This window comes from Phasianus colchicus, chromosome Z (genome assembly GCF_987193195.1).
Source record: "Phasianus colchicus chromosome Z, bPhaCol1.hap1.1, whole genome shotgun sequence".
In the NCBI taxonomy this organism is placed as follows: Eukaryota; Metazoa; Chordata; class Aves; order Galliformes; family Phasianidae; genus Phasianus; species Phasianus colchicus.
Window position 1 is genome coordinate 89247294 of NC_143476.1, and position 20141 is coordinate 89267434.

A 20141-nucleotide genomic window follows, 5' to 3' on the forward strand; every position below is an offset into this window, starting at 1 on the left:
TCACACAGGGACAAAATGTTGTGGAATATTGGTGGGAAAGTTCAGCTTCTACTGCCATACTACCAACACCCGTTTCTGATACTGTGGGCCAACATAATAAAATAGGAGGCATTACTTTTGGAGCAGCTCTCAAGCATTATACAGCGCCAACAGCACCAAGATATCACTGCTCACTCGACATAGAAATCCACAATGCAATTGTCCATGAACAAAATTCAACCTTTCTTATTCATGAGCCTCATCTGAGGCATGCAGAACGCTAGATGACATAGGATGTGCTGCTTGTACAGCTTCTACACTGAGCACAGGGTAGATGCTGCACTGAAGCCATCATGGTCCTTTTTGTGCCATCACTTACGGCTCTGAGGAATGGATACTGAGCCAAGACCTGTTGCATTCCTCATCAGATGTGTAGTTTTATTTTATTTATTTATTTGTGTTCTTTTTTTTTTTCTTTTTTCTTTTTTCTTTTTTCTTTTTTTTCTCCAAGGGAAGGAAAGCTGGTGTACTTTGGCACTCATGCAAGAGAAAATGAAATAATGGAAGGGGGATAAAAAGTAAAACAGGAGGAATGAGTCCTGTGGCAGTTGCAATAAACAAAAACAAAGCTTTCGTTAATGATTTATATAGATAAATCTTTTCACACACGTTTCAGAGCACAAAGGGAAATGTTTGATCAGAGGGAGGAGAGATTACTGCTGTACCATGATGGTGTTAGAAGGAGGCTACTGTGTCTGATGGCAGCTTTCCAAAGGCAGAGGCAATCTAGGAAAGTTTGGTAACACAGATGATGGAATCGTACGGGCTTTTGCTTTCTGTGGCTGGTCTCTGTGCCAATATGCTTTCCCTGAATACCCATAAAACTTTCCATTTGTAGCTTAGAGTGACTTCCACTACCTTCAGGATGGTGCACTTGGCAAGAACTGGGTAGAATGGAGTAAGCATTTGAAATCCCCCAACAAATTTTATCGTTGTTATTAGTGAAATAAGTTCTGTTCTTTTCATGACACACACTGCTGCACCTAGCAGAGTGTTAGGGTAGTCTGCTGCATCAGAAGTTTCCCTGGGGCATACATCACACCAACACTGATGATGTTTGATCTGGAAGCTCAGTAACCTAGTGTTGAATCCACGTAGACAAATCTCCTGGCTTTGCTCTCTCTGGTTTTATGTCTTGGATCACAGCTGGCACCTCTTTCTGCCTTTTAGTGTCTCAGAGGACTAATCTTCATGAGGATGATGGGTAAAAATGACATACTATCTCTTGTTGTCATTGGGATTGAACACCTTGATCCAGAGGTGCAAATCCAGTGAGTTAAGCCAGTTGTAAAGGAATGACACAACAGTGTTTGTCTCAGAGAGCACAGGTGGAATGAGGCCTGTCCTTCTGAGACCAGCAGAAACAGAAGGTGTTTACAGATCTTGTGATTATACTTCCTTCCCCTTCACGAAGGTGTACCTCTAAGTTGTGAGTGAATGGATTTATAGAATTTTGGCTCAGATCTCAGGCAGGAGCTTGTAAAAGTCCTTGAGTGACACAATGGGCATCTCCCCTCCTACTACAAATGGGTGCTTTGCTACACTAGTTGTTGCCACAGCTGTACCTTGGGCAGTACTGTTTTTATGGACTTCGTGATTTATGGTCACGTCAGTTGTTTAATCATTCAGTTGGCCCTCCCTTCGGCTCTGTATGATAGTTAGTTACTTACATGGAAAGGTGACTATCTGATCTAATTATGGACTCTCAAACCTAATTATGGACTCAAATATGATTCCATAATCTACTCTTAATGTCTCTACGTTGAGAAGACAGATACACACATGTGCAATGTGCACTCTTACATGCCTCCATAGTTAGGAATATACTTAGTATCTCATTTATTTCTGTCTCTTATGGGAGATTCTTGCAGCCTTGTCTGGCTACGCGAGATCTTCAGGTTATCTTGTCTTTTCCCTCTAGTGTGGCTTTTCCTGTCTTCTTTTGCCAGGTTTGGGCATGCCAAGGCAGAGCCATCAGTCATCGCTCCTCAGTCACGTTGGTGGAGTTGCAGAGAGCTGATAGTGCTTACACTCAAGTCAATACAATGGAAACATTTCTGTTGTTCTTGTAACTGCCATTAATCCTTGCCCTTTATTTTCCTGCAGATAGAACACACCTGAGACAGTTAGCACCCCTTCCTTCCAGCAACAGTCCTCACAAAATCCACACAAAATCTGAGACAGAGGTGGAAGGACTGGAACAAAAGTAATGGGCAACATGGAGAGCCGGGCAGGGCAAGGGAATGCATGAAGAGCCATCACCTTTCTCCTCTGTAGCCACATGTGCATCATCCCACTCTATTAATGAATCACATGCCCTGGTTAGTTAGTTAGCTTTACAGATAATCTGTGGATTACAGGCCTTCACATATGGCCATTCTGCTTGCAATTAGTCATATTAATTGAGGATCTCACACTATCTGATGCATATCCACATATATTTTATGCTTGCCCATATCCAGGTGTATCTTACAGATGTGAGTTTTAGCACTGTACCCGAAACTGCCATGCAATGAAGATCTCAATTTGCCCACGACCAAAAACTACATCAGACAAGCACAGAATGTCTGAAATTGACAGAAGAAAAATCGATGATGGTCCAGTCCACTACATGGCTCAGCACAGGTTCTGCAAGGGCAGGATGCACAGTGGTGCTCCGCTGGGATTTGGATATCAACAGACAATTCCCAATTCCTTATCAAGAGCTGACATTCATTGGTTTTACTTGAAGGGGGGAGTTTTTCAGTGTCACTTCTGTACAGACTGACACAAGTTAGGTGAAAGAATTTTTTTTTCTGTGGAATGTATAGTGTGGATGGAAAATAGCTGTCACACTCATTTTTCCAGCTCCCTGCCAAAGATGTGTTGCTCTTTCAGAGCATCATGGACACGAGAAGATAAAGCCAAGGTTCAAAGGCATGATAAATCTAGCCCCAGGGCTCTGAGCAGCAGATTAAATACACTGCTTGTGCATGATACCAATCTGGTATAAACTCATTCTCCTGGTCAAATTTGCTGTGCACTTGTGCGTTGTCTGCATCAAATCTGTGCTGCTGGCTCATTTGGCAGTGCACGGACCCGACACCATAGCAATTGTGGTCACAGTACCATGCCTGAACTTCATAGACTTTTTTGCAAAGAAAAAATGATGAAATAAGTTGGTTTTTTTTTTTTTTTTTTTTTTTTTTTTGTATTCTCAGAGTGGGTTAGCTGAGTTCAGTGCAGCTTGCTGCATACCAGGCTATTGGCTTTTTTTATGCCCCATGATGGAGTCTGAAGTTTCACTGACACTTCTCATAAAAGCAGGTTTCTGACCAAAACTTTCCCTTGAGTGTAATGTGGGTTGTCCAATGGCCTCTGCCTCAGAGTCAGCTGTGTTTCAGCAGTGGCATATATAATCGAGGAAGCAACCCAGGAGTCTTTGGAGTGAAAGGTGATACATCATAATTAAATATTGCTGCATAGTCTCCAGTGCTTTGTGGTGAATGGTTTTAAAAAGATGGAGCATAAGGAGGTTTCCAGTATTCCTGGTATTTTGCAGGGATTAGGGATTTCATAACTGTTGCATGAGAGAAATGTGAGACCCAAAGGCAATACAGTGGATGTGGGATTTGGTGGATGTGAGCTCCATTTCACTTTCAGCACAATGCTCTCAGACTTGAGTGTGCCTCAGTTTCCCCTTATCCATACATTTTATACGCAGACATACGTATATATTTCATTTCCTTCTTGAGACATTTTGGACTCCATGGGTAAAACAAAGGCAACCTCTGTAGCTACAGTCATACCTGAGATTAGTGTACAGTGGGATTTGGGCAACATCTCTTTAAACTGCTCTGAGCTCTCTGCTGGTGCTCTCTGTATTTAAGAAAACCAGAGAGAGCAGCAGCACAAACACTGGGCAGCTGAACCCAGCTTACCTGTGTTTGCCTAAGCAGTGGTGCTTCTGTGCTTCTGTTTGCTTGCTACAAATGCAATTGTTTCTGGGTACCAGGCAAAAGCTGTGTCAAGCATTCATTTTTGGAGCATCACAGATACATTTCTCCCCTTCTAGCTCCAACTTTCTACTTTCGCCTTTGTTTTTGTCCTTAGCAAATTTTCACTTTAATCACTTAATAGCCCTGATACTCAAATACTTGCAAGTGTGAGCTATTTCTCAAAGCAGGAAAAGATAGAGCATTGGAAGCCTTAGTGGCAAGCACCTACATGACCCAAAGGGAGGTCTTCTCCTTCAGGCCTTTGCCTCCAGGAGCATGTCTGAGGTGAAGTGAGGTGCCCAGAGGTGCTGATGAGAGACATGTGAGCAGCCAGGCTGAGCATCTGATTATTTTTCAGTACTTATCAGAGGAAGTGTGAATTGCTCCCTAATTAAGAGCTAATGCCAACTTCTGTGAAATTTGTTGTCATTCACCTGTGAATTATCCTCCTGAAATTTAACTTGACTACAGGAAGCTTTCTAGTGGTAACATTTTCCTCTGGGAGCTTAATTCGAATGGTAAAATACCTCTGTAGATGCTTATTGAACAGGAATTGATGCTCATGAGCCTGGCGGGGCAGTGTGGGTAAGCACTTAGAAGCCTCAGCAGCCCTCATATATTTGGTGTTTAAAATGCAGCTAGGAATCTCTTGGAAAATCAGCATCCTTCTTGGTTTTCCAAGTCTGTACATTGCCAGCTAAGGCAGAAGAACTGATGGAGCACAAGTAATTCCTGTCTTCCTTCAGTGCTCTTGTTTGCAGGCCAGCCCAAAGCCAGGGAGATGCAAACACATGGACACAAAGAAGATAGAGAAATCCGTGAGATAAGAATTGAACCAGAACCTGAGAGGACTTCATCCACCAACAGTTTAGGAGCTTGATTTTTAAAATCTTTTCGCCAAGATTCAACTTGATTTCTACTTTTAATTTCAGTTTGAAAGCTCAGACCCCCATATCCTTTGGGAGTGTCAACAGGAAGAAACTATTGCCCTTGCTGATGGCTCCTGCAGAGCTGCAGCGTGCCCCAAACTGAAGACAGGAGAGGTCAGGACTTCACCCAGGAGGTTACTTGTTAAGAAGTCTGAAGTGAGGTTTCCTAATTAATCCAAGCACTTGTAGCCTGCCCAAACAAGAAAGACAAGTATAATGTCCCTGCACCCGAGTCATTTAACTATTAACCCTGAAGGAGAGTAAGGAGATACCTAAAACAATGACCCAGTTAATTCTGCATGGCATTTGAGTGCAGGGTTATTTGTCGCTACCTGTGGGTCTGGTGATGTCATCATCTGCCAACTCTTAGCATGACAGAAGGCCAATATTTTAAAACAGGATTTTAAAGCTGGCTTTGGCTTGAGCACATCTGACACTGACATAATGCTATGCCTTTATTCATCCATTGCTTTTTTTCCACTGATCCTGAGCTGCACACCTGGACTGGGATAAGCAATGGACATGATGACCCAGAGCTTGAGGCTGAGATATGGGGCAGAAACACGGCTTTTTATAAAACACAGCCCAGTGGTTCCAAACCTGAAAGACCCTTACGAGATCAGAGTCAGGAGTTTTTTTCAGATCTCACTCAACATAAGGTCCCAAGAGAGTTGTTCATCCCATCAAAACCTGTGGTTCTATCTTCATGCTTTTTTTTTTCTGAGGGTGTAGTGGCCGCATCCTGCTGCCTTGCCTGCTGGGGCAGATGCTCTCTGTGAGAAACCTGCTCTTTTTTACCAGCATAGAGAGAGGTTAAAAGTCTGTGGGTGGAGACCAGCACAGAGTGCCCATTGTACATGCGTGCATACCAGAGCAGTAACTCCCTGGAATGCTGCACTGCTGAGCTTTTACCACCTTGTGTTTGTGTTGCAGCACAGAAGTGTGTGTACATTGCGTCCTTTTCCAAGAAGATTAACAATGTGAAATGGCAGATAAATAGGACGGCTTTTTTTATTTTTTTATTTTTTTATTTTTGATTGGAGTGGTTAGAAGAGGAAGGTAACTCTGACTCCCATCACCTCCATAGGCAGAAAGGAGAGGCAAGGTGCAAGGTCAGTCAATTAGGTGGAGCAGCTCCTTTCAGCTGGGAGGCTTTAATGTACTAATTGCGTTAGTAATTAGTGAGTACCACATGGTAAACACTTGGGTTCAAAACAATGTAAGAGCATTAACTAATCCACCCTACAATAGATTTGAATGAAGTAAGCATTATACTTGTTTCATTGGTGGTGAAAGGGAGAGACTTGCTGACCATAGGGTGAGTCAAAATAGATGTGTGGGAGACTGGGCCTGTTAGTTTTTCAAGATCATCTTCAGTAAAACCAGCACGACAGCAGCTCTGGGAAATGAACCTCCTCCCTGTTGCCGGAAGATGTGCACAGCTTTAAGCATAAGTTCTTTTGTGATGCTCAAGCAAGATACTTCTATCTACTCTGAGCTTCAGAAAGTATTTCTAAGGCTAGATAGCAGGCTCCATGACACTTTTTTTTTTTTTTTTTACTTTCCTTTCTGCTTGTCCTGTCAGTCTGTGCTATTTATGGGAAGCTTATTTGATTTGTGTCTGCTGGGATATGGGTGGAGGCCACCCAATGACTTCACAGAGCTGTAAGATACTTCGGACTTTCCATTACAAACCATATATGCCAGGGCTGGACAAGCGACCTATGGCCATACTCAGATGGAAACACATCTTGTATGTGTAACCTACGTAACTTAAGAAATAGTGCTTTTTATTACTTCTTCCTGAACTTTAAGCTTATGCAAGGTATTTATAAAAAGCGAAAAGAAGTTAGTGGCACAAGGACACGTGAGTTTCTGGGTGAATTATGTATTAAAGCAAAAGAGCCCACCTATGGTGCAGGTACAATTTCATGATAAGTAATTAGCTTTTTGTTTTTTGGGTTTCTTTTGTTCGTTTGTTTTGTTTGTTTTTACAATTTATTCCAATTAAGAATTGCCTGGGAAAACCCTGTCTGTTCTCAGATTCTGCTTGCAGTTGGTCAAGGGGTGGGGTTTGGCAGTGCAGTAGAGCTCATCTAATAGGGAACTGCTGCTGTAAAGGTAGGTCTGTGCTGCCAGCCCTTACTCCTCACAGTGTTGTCTTCTGTGCTTCTCCCTGCTCCAAAAGGGATATTCCTCTCATTCACCAGAGAGCCATTTTGGGGTACTAAAGTAGCAAAAAAAAAAAAAAATCTTTATTTCTCTCTGACATGTTCTGCTGCTAATGAAGATAAAAATCTACAATGGCTTTTTGTGGTGGCTACAGAGGTGGGGGTTATTTGCTGAATGTTAGAGAGAGAATGTCCAAAATCTTTTCATGCCTTTAAGAACACTTTGCATGTCTCTGTCTCTCTCTCTCCCTCTCTTTTTTTTTTTTTCCCCTAACAAAGTATTTGGTATTTGGCTTAGTCTGTAACATGGGTGATGCATCTTCTGTCTCAGCTGAATACTCACAGCTTCTCCCACCAAATTTGGCCAAGCTGAGTGCTTCCATCTTGGTGGGCTCTGTCTAATGACTCAAAAAAAGTTCACATTTGGAAGGGTGAGAGCACAGTTGTTGCTTCAGGGGGCTCAAGCTTTTTCTGTAGAGTACTAGTAACCAAGGGCATACTGGAAACTCTGGAAGACACTGACTTTGTCTTTCTTCCATTGCCCTCAACACTTATGTTGTGCTTTAAAAACAATCCAGGTGTATCCTCCTCCTGTGCAGAATCTCAGGGTACATCTCAGATTCCAGACAATTTGTGCCTGGCCCAGAAAATATCGAATAATTCACCCAAAGTGGAGCACCTCACAGCACAACCAGCAGCCACGTGCATCTCTCTGATCTGCAAAGTGTGGGAACAGGGAGTTAGGTGTTCTCTTGCTTCTTTCATAGGGAAACACTATATTTTCTGATCACTGATGAATGTTTATCCTTCTTTTCCCACCTTTACATATTTTTTTCTTCTCGTCTTTGAAAACCCAATGATGAGGAGCATCTTGGAATAGGAATAATAGCTGGTTTCTCTCTCGCTTCTGTCCCTTCAAGTCAGAGTTGAATTAGGTTATATTTACATGTTCCTTTTCATTTACTTTTTAATATCCATTTTCATCAGTTCAGAGATGCATATGACAATGTTTCCTTGACTTGGTTGTTCTCTGGTGTCAGATCCAGATATCAGAAATGCCAGCTATCCTTGGTTCCCACTTTGTGTCATGGAAGGCTTTTCAGATATCACAGGAGAAGCCCGACTGTGACATGTTTCAGTTATTTCCACACTTGTGTTCAACATGTGTGTGTGTTAACTTCCTTTTCTCTTTCCTTTCTTTCAACAGTGGCAGACCTGATCTCTTCTGAGCTACTTGCAGACTCTGGGCCATTGAGACGTTGACTTTGGCAGACAGTTACCATTCATTCCTTGGGATCGTACCTGCCCTTTCTCTCCCCATCCCCTCCTGCACTGCCCTTACCTCTAATAAAACTTCAGTGTGTCACGGTCCTGCTATGGAGCCCAGGGAGTCTTTGGGCAGCTCCCGTCAAAGGGGAGGTGAGGCAGATTTCCTGCCAGCCTCTGTGTCCTCTGCCAAACCACCGTCTGCCTCCAGCTGCACAGGGGAGACAGTGCTGCCGACAGCTGGCTCGGGGAAAGGGATCCCGGTGAGCGGGGAGCGTATGGAGCCTGAAGAAGAGGATGAGATGGGTTCTGGGAGAGATGTGGATTCCACTTCCAATGCAGACAGCGAGAAGTGGGTGGCAGGAGATGGGCTGGAGGAGCAGGAGTTTTCCATCAAAGAGGCAAACTTCACAGAGGGGAGTTTGAAACTAAAGATCCAGACGACCAAGAGAGCTAAGAAGCCCCCAAAGAACTTGGAGAACTATATTTGCCCACCAGAGATCAAAATCACCATCAAGCAGTCCGGGGAGCAGAAGCTTTCCAGAGCTGGGAAAAATAGCAAAGCTGCTAAAGAAGAGGACAGAGGACACTCCAAAAAGAAGGTAAGTCCTACACTTTTCTGTATTTCCCCTTGAATCAGAGACAGCCTTGAAAGAAGAGGGATAGGGTGGGGTGAAACCTGTGGCACTTTTGTCCATCGCATAACCTTCAGACCATTTGCAAAGCCCTGCTCGATTGTAAAGAACACAGTTCAATGCAGGTATCATCCTACACTGCTGTGTGTTGATCTTGAGCTATCCTTCAGATAAACCAAGTGGGAAAGGATCAGATGTTCAGCTGTGCCTCTGTTACTTGCGTGCATAATTGAGATTTAAGATTAATTGCTATATGAGCAATGAATGGTGGAGCCCACTTCTTGATTGCTTTGTGTCCAAGCACTAATATGTGGAGTCTTTTGGCAGCTGAAGTGTTTGACTACATTTTTAAAATACAGGTATGTGCACAGAGAACAACCAAATCCATTAATGTATACCAAGCAAACAGCTCCATTATTCTTATTTACAACAATGTGCTAGCACCACTATAGTTATGCTTCAGGAAATACTTTCATTATAAGCCTAATCTTCTTGAAATACCCTTCTGGAAGGAAGTTTTGGAGTGGTATTTTTTTTTTTTTTCAATAATTTACTCAATTTGGCATAAGGAAAAAATATTGCTATGAATTAGTTGCTTCCACAAATATTATTTTTGTTTTCTAGCTGGCTTAATTTTCAGTGATATGTCTCACACTTATCTGAATGAAGTTTCTTTTAAAAGCTGCTTTAAACAGCACTGGAGGAATGACCCCTTGTGACTGCTCATGTTATTTTGGATGTAGAAGTGTTTTCTGCCCTAGGTGTCCAAGGAACCTTGGTCAGGTTGCATCTCAATACAAATAATTTGCCCTATATCTTTAGGAGTACATGGGTATCGTGATGAGTTCAGACACTGGTCCAAGTTTAATGAAAGACTTGTGAGTAGCTCCAAACCAAGTTCATGTAGGATATAGGTTTCCACCTGTTTAAAGCTTAGAGTTGACTTGGTCCTGCTGTTCAATTCTTTGATCCCTTGCTGCATACAGGTTGTCACTTCTCCTGCACCTCATATGTACAATTGGCTACTTTAAGCCTGGAGTAGGCTACTTGCTATTTGCCCTGTCAGGAAACAGTCTCCTTCAAAGCTCAAAATCATTTTCTGAAGCAGAAGCATTTCTCATTGGCACTGGATAGGTCCCATGAAGATTAACATCACTCACTGAGAGTACTTCTCTTAGAAGCTGAACTTGTAGGGGAAAAGCAAGGGGACTTTTTCATTGAACGCTGATAAATTGCAGACTCCTTGTTCGTGGAAAAACAGCACAGAAGAGTTTTCATCCAATAAGACATTGGGAATGGGTTTTCCCAGCTATTGAGAAGGACAAGTGCTTGTGTAAGAATGTGCTCAGAGACAGCGTGGGTGTCACAACAATTCCTCCATGGCCAGGCAGGAAGAGAAGACTTGTTAATCACTGCTCACCTCACATGGGCTGTGGAAAAAGTGTTTAGAAATTGGACCTTTATTTCCCAGTTAGACGAGTATGGAAGGCAAGCTCATTCTTCTATGTGGCCATTCAGAAAGGTTAAATAAACAAAACAAACTGTAATGAAGTCAGCAAGGGGTGGGAGGGGAGGAATGAAAGTAGCATGGTTATCTTCAGGGTGACTATAATTGCAGAAAGATAAAGAGTTGGAAAGGGGAGGATTGCGGTCTGAGTGTGGTTGAATTCAGCTTTTGTTGTGAGCTCTGAGCTGGTTTGTGCTGTGTGCACAGGCTGCAAGCACTCTGGGTAAGAACTGGCCTAATCCAACCATTAAAAAAAAAAAAAATAGAGAAAACACAGCAGGTGGATGCTCTGAGCAGATGGGGAGAGGCCCGTCGCACTGGCGAATCGATTATCATAACACCCAACGGCTGCCATGCAGCAGCTGCTGAGCTAGGGTCAAGCGTGCTGGAGGCAACGTGGTGGAGACGAGTCCCCAGCAGGGACCTGGAGGACCACAGGGCTGTGATCTTGAGGGGTTTGATGCTTGGAGTTGCACCCTACATCCCCAGGGTGGTGAGCATCCTGTATGCCTGCAGCCAGATGGGATTTAACACGCAGCTGGCTCTTAGCCTGTGGGTTAGACAATCATATCTTGGCTGTGAGCATCTTGCATTGAGGAGTGATGAAAGGCACTGCATGAGAAGTAAGTCAAAAATCAATGGGAGAAGTACCCCAGCGCTGGCAGTGTGATTGCTCTAATGGCTGCTATGCATGTCTTGTGGCAGCTACAGAGTTTTCTGTAGAGATACAGATAGGAGGAAATGGCAAGCTGCAACTTGAATGGTCCATCTGTGGGCTTTTCTAGGAGAGAGAAGCGCATAGCTGGCTTCTGTAGATACTTGCATAAACAGAACTGCGGTAGAGGTTTCAGAGTGTTTGTCACATTCAAATGATTCTGGTGGTTTTGATCTTGCAGTCACATGCACTCCTTCAGGGTTAGGTTGCTTTAATCAACATGAACTCAAGAAAACCAAATAGTGGCAGCAGCAGGAGGAAACAATGCATCCAAGCTCATGGGGCAGATATGCAGGTGGTGTCACTGTACTGTCCTCTGTGAATTTCTGCCAGGAGAATTTGGCCCAGTGTATGCGTTTCTCTTGTGCACAGACATGGTAGTGTTATCGGAGTTTGTCTCCTTACTTGTGGATGCAAGACATTTATATGGGTCCCACAGACTGGCATATAAGGATGGAGAGCTGAGCATAGCCTGCACTGCAAATGCCATGCTCTTGTTTTGAGAGTGGAATGTCCTACACCTCATACAATGAGTTTATCTTCCTCCAGAAGGAGGAACAAGCTCTATCAGGGATAGAAGAATCACTCAAGTTTGTTGCATAATAATTTCAGCCACATCTCCTGTAGTCCCCAGTGCTTTGAAACATCACTTCAGCATTCTTGCAAGAGTTAGAATACACACAGTGCAGAGGGCAAGTAATGAAAACATGGAAGCAATTTAAGTAACAGCATGTGGGTACACAAAGGACTGGTAATGCCAGCAATGTAAAAAGGGTCTGCGAACGGGGGATAAGGTATTTGTGGCCACTTAGGGAGGAAGAAGATATGCCTGCTCCTAAGCTTTGCACTGTTCTGCTAATAAGGCAACTGGGGCCACGGTCTGATTTATAAAGCTGTGGTCTGGGGTTCAGTGCTGACTACGAGGGAGCTGTGAAGAGCTGCACTGCTCGTGTGCATTTTTTCTACCTTTGATTCCAGCTGCTACGCTATATTAAAAGATGTGAGCACACATTAAATACTTTCCTCATGTTGCTTTTCCATGTGAGCAATTGCCCTGGGGATATTGCATGATGGTGAATGGGATGGAAAGGATGCCGGCAGGGGATGGTGTTGGGTGTGGCTGCCCTTGCCCTGAAGCAGGGTGGGAGAGCTCCAGAGTTGGAACCCTCTGCTCCATTGGCTTGGAGGCTTGGCTGCGACCCAAAAACTTTGGATTTTTAAGTGGTGGCCTTGCCAAGTTTCACATCAGCTTCCCCCTCTTGAAGATAAGAGCAAAAGTTGCTTCCTACCCCTCTCCTGGGGCTGTTTGGTGGCTGAATTGCAGCTTGGGCTGTCGGTGCAGCTGCTTGTGCAGTGACTGCAGAGTGTGGAGATGTTGTGCAAGTGTGTGTACTCTGATTTCAACCATTCTGTGCCTGAGGATGGGGTGGGCTGGGCCATAGCCACTTCAGACTCAATGAAATTGAGCTATTCACCAGTCTAGATGGGAGGGGGAGGGAAGAAGAAAGCCAGGAGCCCAAAGGATGTGTCAACGTGCTCTGTCTGCAGATTGTGAGCCTTGGAGCCACTGCTCTGGGTACTCTCACCTACAGCACAGTTGCTCAAGTCCAGAACCCTCGACGTCCCTAGGAGTGTCTTTTCCCTCAGATAAGGGCGAAAGTTGTCAGTTTGGAAAGGCACTAAAAGTGTGGCACCAAATGCAAAGAAGCCATCCATCAGCATTCCCTGCCTGTCACGTAGTGTTTAACAAACCCCAGATGAGTAGCAGTTCCCTGGTTTTGCTTTACTTCCTTCCCCCCTCCCTTCCCTTCATTTACTACCCTGTCTAGTTTTGTGTCTGCAAACACTTCATTTCCACCCCCTTCCTTTCTATAAACATAGCCTGATAAATTTTCTTGGTGCTTCCATACATGTAATGTCTCGCTTCAGGGGATGTTAACTATTTTAATTATTAGAAAATTTCTTTTTTGGGGGAGCTTGGGATGGGCAAACGCACCTAATTTCTGAATAATAAGTGTCAGCAAGCTGACTAGAAGTAAAACTTCCTTGTGTGCAGTCAGCTGAAGTTCTGTCCTTGGAATTTTTTATTTTATTTATTTATTTTTTTCCCCCACTGTTTCCCCTCCTGCATGCCTGTGGATATATACTATTTCTCTACAGGAAACTCTGCTACCCATTTTTGTTTGAAATTCCATTCATCGTCTTCGTTTCCTCTTCTTAGCCCCACACAGGCAGCTTTCTCCTCCAGTTCCCCCCTCTGTGAGGATGCTCATTCATATGCTTTTCCCTTTGGACCCCTCTTTTTCTACAAGATCACGAACACTCGCACTCCTCCTTTCCATCCATTTCTTTGTACTGTTGACTGCACACTGCACTTTCCCTCCAGGTTCTCGTGTGCATCTGCATTTCTTGCCGGATTACCACTGTGCTGTACTCTTCTCCCTAGTGACTTGTGAGCATGATCATCCAACTGCTGAAAAGTGCAAGCTTATTCCCCTTTGCCAAGGGTATCCTCATGTGAATTGTCTTCTGAGTCATCATTTCCTATTGCAATCTGAACATGGCTTGGGGTACTGGTATAAGCACTTGCTGATTTGGTATATAAGCCAAGGTTTAGCAAGGAGAATGCCCTTGTTCTTCTGTTTGAAGTGGCAAACTCTGACTTTTACAGCTTTTTTTTTTTTCTTTTCTAAAGAATGGATCACCTGTATCACCTTCAGTCCAGGGCTGTTTCTTTGCTGGCTTGGTCCCTACTCTTACAGAATCCCTGACACTGCCCTAAATAAATCTAGTGGCAGATTCATGATGTGCACACTGGCAGTGGGGCACGAGGAGAAGGGATATAGATCCTAGTTTCTACCTTAGTCATGGACTACTGGTGGTCTCAAAAACCCCAGCACAATGGGGAAATCTACTTGTGGTATGGGAAAACTGGCTTCTGAGCAGGTGAGAGACTACTTCAGAGCTGCTCTAAAAGGCACATCCTGGCATTTTTACAGTCTTTTTATACAAGCACTGGGGTGCAAGGTTACACAAACTTAGGTCTTTGAACACAGGTCTCTTTTTGGCTACCTTATCTTTTCACTTAATGAAAAAGAAAAGGCTGTGATTTGCTGCCCCCGACAAAAATCACATCAGACTCCTCTCCCCTCCCCCACCCCCCCCTCGAAAAAAAAAAAAAAGAGAACAGTAATGACTATTTTCATAAAAAACTTCAGAATGTAGGAGTCTTGTTTCTCTGAGCACTCTGGTTCAGCTCAATCCTTGAAAATACCTGAGGTGCCTAGAGTAAGAACAGAATTCTCTTGGGCCCCCATGTAGTAAGCTGGAGAATGCTGAGCCCACAAGAACATGATTCAATTCTCACTGTGAAGAATGGGGAGGGCTGGAACCCAGCTATTTATCTTCCTTCTCCAGAGTCTGCTGAAGAAGAGCCTGCCTTGCATCATATTGTGGGTACCTTGTGACAGGAACACAGCACAATTTCTCTTCCAACTTGATGTTCCACCTGAGCCAGCTGATTTCCATCCCTTGCCTGCCTTCTCAAAAAGCTGTATTTCTTAAAAAAGCAAGCATCTGACAGCAAAGGGATGGGGTGGGGTAATCTGAGCAGACTTTTACTGCCTGACACAGAGTGCCAAATGAGGAAGAGTTGCTGTATTTGATTAGCTGCCACATGACCAGGACTTGTGGAGGCTGACTGTGTCAAGGACTGGTTTTGTTTTGAAGCAGTCCCTCCCACAGCCAAGTTTCGCTGGCCCTCTTTGACATTTCCTTGTTCCCTCATGCTGTGCCTTTCTCTTCAAACTGTGCCAAAAAATGTCCCCAATGCTGGTTTGGGGATGGAAGAGATGGTTCACGGCTTTAGTGGGGAAGGAATAGGATTCCATGCTCCCCACAGTAGGACTAGATGGTGGTGTTCCAAGCAACCTCATAAAACCTTGGCCAAGTTAGTGCACATTGTTTGTATTTTGAAAGCACCATGGCCTCCAGGCTTAAAGAGATGTGCTGGAGACATGGCACACTGGCACATCCATCCAAAGCTGCAAGCCTCCATACTGGTTGTGTGTTCATTTGGACACGAGTGTACATAGGAGTGCCAGCCTTCATATATTCATATCCATTCTTCTAGTGCTGTCTTCTGCATATAATGCTCCCCCTCCTTCTTCCAACCATACTTGACCACAAGTACTTTCTCTTTTACCTCCAGCTGTATCATCTTCAATCGCTTTTTCACACATATGCATGCACAGTTATTCACCCTCAGGTAGGTCTAGTCCTCCATATACTCATTCCTAGCTGATCTCCTCATTGTTGATATTTCCCTGCATGAACAGTGAAACTGTATGATAGGCTTTTCTTGAGGTCATTCTAATAGCTTCACCTTATGTACTGTCTTTTATTTTTCGTTTTCTATTTTTCTTCTATTGGCTCTGAAAGTTGTGCAATTTAGTTTCTAACCACTTTCCTTTTCCTTTTCTGCGGCTTCTATGGTGTCTGACATATGAACGTTCTGGTCATTCCCCCTATGACAGTCCTTCAGATGTTCTTTGCTAACAATTTGAATAAAACATCTTGAAATATGGTATCTTGAAGATTTCTATCCTGATAATTGTGATTAAAAATGGCTGAAATACTTCAAAAAATGTTGAGGGAAGGGTCATATAGTCAGGAAAGGAACTTCTGTGTCCATTTGCATACACAAAAAGAGTGATCACACTGGCCTTGTTTCCTTAGGAAACCAGGCTAAAAATATCCAGAATAAACATACATTGTTTTTTAGTGCTGAGACTTTTCCAACTCTTGAAACTTAGAGAGATTCTGTTTGATATATGACCCCTGAATATGAGTCCAGTTTGCTGTGGTTTCATAAGAACATTGTTTTCCATTTCTTGCCATGATCTCAAATGTGAATGAGATCAGTGACGCTTGTGTTTTTCATTTCAGGACATAAAGTGTTATCTCAATTTCTTGGCTATTTTTGGGCTCTGATCTTCAGGCAGATGCTAGCAGGAGAGGTGTGCATCTGTAACAGGGCATTGCTTATGAGTAGGGAAGTATCTTGTGCTATGCAAAACTAGAACCATTTTTTACTCCTCTGGAGCTATAGGCTAGCAGAAAGGAACAGAAGAATGTATCTTGCTACTAAAATGAGGCTATGTTTTGAAGATGTGGCATGGACTGAGGCGCTGTGAAAGATGGAGCTGCTGAAGATGAGGAAATGGTCACTTAAGATGAACAGTCAATTGTAGCTGCGTTTGCAGAGCTATGTATGCCTCTAACAGATTCATTTCAGGGATGCATCATGTTCGTATTGCAAATCAAAGTCTGTTGTTATGGACTCTGTATGAAGGCAGCAGAAGAGCCTGTCCTTCTACAAGAAGCTAAAAATCCTGTAGAAATTAAAGGAAGAGAAATGAAACCATTTTTCTCTTAATGCTGTATGTGAAATACAGAAATGAGATTAATTAATCTGTCACAGGACAGACTAAAATTTGTGCCTCCTTCATCATGCAGTGATTGCTTAACCATACCACGACTGAGTCTCCAAGATGGTGGCCTGATCTTAGTGTTGTCTTCTGAAATCCAGTCCTCTTCTTCTCACTGACACTGGTGAATCTGTATCAAAACTACTAACTCTCTACATCTTTGCTGATATTTTAATAACAAAATTTATTTCAAAGAAGAATTTGCAGAAATGAGAGGTTGAGGTTTTGGGGCCTGTGTGCAATCAGTGTAGATGCTCTTAATAGTTGCTTCTGGTCTCTCAACACTGTAGTGTGGTAAGAGTCAAACAAGGAATATTTACTGGAGGACTTCTTATCTTCTCATCAGTTTCTCATGGCTCTCTGTCTCACCTGGGTGGCAAAGTTTGTAGAGAGAGATGCTATCTTTTATTGACATCGGTGTTACAGCAACTCCAGCACTATAAACCTGGGTGGTTCATTGAGGAATTTCAGTGCTTCTCAGCCTCGTAGCTTTGTGTGATCTGCTCTTGATCCACACACTGAAAGATGAGAATCAGCCCCGAGGGGGGTTTGTGGGTAATTTTCCCTTGCCTAATGCTCTTGGGAGGAATGTGGTGGCACCAGCAGCCACCCAGAGGCCATGTTCTCCTTCTTGATGACTTCTCTGCTCTGCCTGACGAGAGGGCCGAGTAGTGAATGCTTAGATGTGTCACCAATGATCCTGCTCTTGCTTCACCACAGGGCAATGGCATTTATTCCCAGCCTGCTTCTTTTTGGTAAAAGCACTTCTGTAGCAAGCTTGGCAATCACTTCCCAGGAGGAGCAGGAAATGGTTTCCTCACACCTTTGATGCGGAGTCAATGCTAATTCCCAAATTATTATTATTTTTTCATTAGACTCTCTTGCACCCTAGCATATGCTAAAATATTGTCCTGGCCTGGGTAATTTTGTTTAAACTTCATGAGTTATATTTCTAGGTGGATAATTTATTGAAAGCTCACTCTCAAGACTAAGAATAAGAGATATGAGGCAGATAATTTCACAGTGGGCAATAGCAGAGCAGGAGTTTGGTTAGCCCTTGTTTCTGCTTCCAACCAAAGGTTTCTCAGCTATAGGAACAATTCCCAAATCAGTATCCTGAACAGTGTGTATTAACTAGGAGTGTGAAGGTACATCTTTGGCTGCATCTTCCAAGGGATCTAATGCTTCAGAATCAATGTGTTTTACTTCTTATAGCCCATGTGAGTGAGGGTTAGATGGGATAATTAACATCTTGTCTGCTGATGCTGTATTCACTACTGCTCAACTGATCCTCTCAAAGACAGCTCCTCATTTTTACAGATTAAAGAAATCATAGGGTTTGGAAGAGACCTCTGGATTTCATCTAGTCCATTCCCCTGCTAAAGCATGTTCCCTATAGCAGATTGCACAGGAAAGTGTTCAGGTGGATTTTCAATATCTTCAGAGAAGGAGACCCCAAAACCTCTCTGGGCAGCCTGTGTCAGTGCTCTGTTGCACTCACAGTAAAGAAATTGTTCCTCAGGCTCAGGTGGAATTTTCTGTGTTCCAGTTTGTGCCCATTGCCCTCTCTCCTGTTGCTGAGCACCACTGAAAATGGCCTGTCCACAATCACTTGATCCCCACCCACTGGATATTTATAAGCATCAATAAAATCCCCTCTCAGCCTTTTCTTCAGGCTGAACAGCTCAGATCTCTCAGTCTTTCAATGGCATACTTCTCTACAATCATTTATAGCATCATTTGGATCAATTTTCCCTCCAGTGTTTTCTCTCTCTCGTCTTAATTCCATTGCGTTACTTGTAATTACAAGCCTGACTTGAAGGAGAGATGGGGGGGAGAGCTTGTTTCCTTCTGTGACTATAAGAATTGCAATTGTAGGAGGAAGTGTATGATGGGAGGGATCAATCTGTCCTTAGGTCACTGACTCTGGGTGTGGGCCGGAGCTGCCTTTAGTCACTGAAATTAGGGACTGAAATTGCCAACTTGCTTCATGGGAATTTGTGAGGTGTGGGGCAGCTCTGCAGGAGGGCAGCACGTCCTTTGCTGCTCTCCGTGTTATGGTTGGCAGACATGGTGTGTAACAAAGGCATGTTTCATCTTTAGAGGCAAAGTCAGACTTGGTGATGAGGAACCCTTGATCTGCTTGGGCCACTATGAGAATAATGGGAATGTGGCTGTTGATGTCATTTAAAGGGCAGAGGAGGCTTCAAAGGAAAGGGAAGGCAGATTCTGATGGACAGCTAAGCCCTTAACCTGCAGCATTTGATTGTGAGAGAGTAGCTGACAGTGATTTGCCTTTGGCTTTCTCCATCTGTAGGAGTTCCTATAGGTGATGCGTACACATGACTTTGTGAAGGTTTCAGGTGGTGATTCTCTTTGCAGCAAAACAAGGAAGTAAGACAGATGCTAATTAGTGTTTAAATAAGCTTTATACTATTACATTGTGAATTTACCTGCTGAGCTTCATTTCCACCTACAGTGACATTGGCTTGTGGGATTGCCATAAAGTGATGAAAAGGTAGGGTGGAAGTCTAAAAACACTCTGTCGTTTTTCTGTCTATCTGGCCTGACTTCAGCTAATAAAACTGCATGAGCCTGTGGGATATGGCAGCTGTGTGCTGGAGGTACAAGTCGACTCAGTCCATCTTGGCCACATGATTTAATAGGCCTCTGTGTAATCCCCAGGTCAGAGGCCATCCACTATGCCCATCTTTGTCACATCTCGGTGATGTGTATCCTGGCAGGTTTTTCTTTTTGTTCCCTCCCCGGCATGGAAAGAACCATCTGCCGGTTTGGCTTTCAGAAGAATTTCAAAAAAATACCAATTTCCCTTTGTTCCAAGAGGAGGGGGGTGATGGGACAGAAGGGGGAAGGAGAGCCTGACCTAAAACCAAGCCAGTGTTTGCAGGGGTTTTAGAATAGCTTGTATTGTGTTCCCTACTCCCCAAGGAAGGGTTGTCCTCTTTCTTCTTTTCTCTTTGATTGGATTCCCTGCCACTCCAGAAGCCAGTCAGAAGCTGCAGCTGCTGCTGTCAGCTGGGAAGGGAGACCCCTTGTTTAAAACCCATATGTTAATCCCTGGTTAGAAAATGTAGAAATTCTTTATGCTTCCCTTGCAGTCCCCTTTGCTTCTGGCCCTGGCCCTTGCCACTTTATTTGGGTAATGTCTGCAGCGTAAGCATAATCTCTCACTAAAACAGAGGTACCTGAGACCACGTAGCTGCTAACAGTGCAAATGCACTACCTATCATTAAAGCTGTATTGCAGAGCTAAGAGGTGTTACAGGGACAGCCTAAGAGTTTAACTAGGGTTAAAAAAACAAAACCAAAAAAAAAACCCCCCCAAAAAAACCAACCCAAACAAGTAGCAGGTGTAAGAGAGTCTCTTAAGTATGACCTTAAAATACAGGTAGC

At 43.6% G+C, this 20141-nt stretch overlaps 1 protein-coding gene across 7 annotated transcripts in view; it reads left to right on the forward strand.

Moving 5' to 3' along the window:
• Window positions 1–20141, forward strand: part of SETBP1 (SET binding protein 1) — a 269520-nt gene that overhangs the window by 9576 nt on the left and 239803 nt on the right. For 6 of the 7 annotated variants that reach the window (XM_031597062.2, XM_090131235.1, XM_090131242.1 and 3 more), the window contains exon 2: window positions 8324–8984. In XM_031597062.2, the coding sequence (XP_031452922.2) occupies window positions 8493–8984 (492 nt within the window). In that variant the 5' untranslated portion in view covers window positions 8324–8492. Of the gene's footprint in view, window positions 1–4017; window positions 6264–8323; window positions 8985–20141 lie in introns of those variants that run through there. The other variant, XM_090131234.1, reaches the window with a different exon arrangement.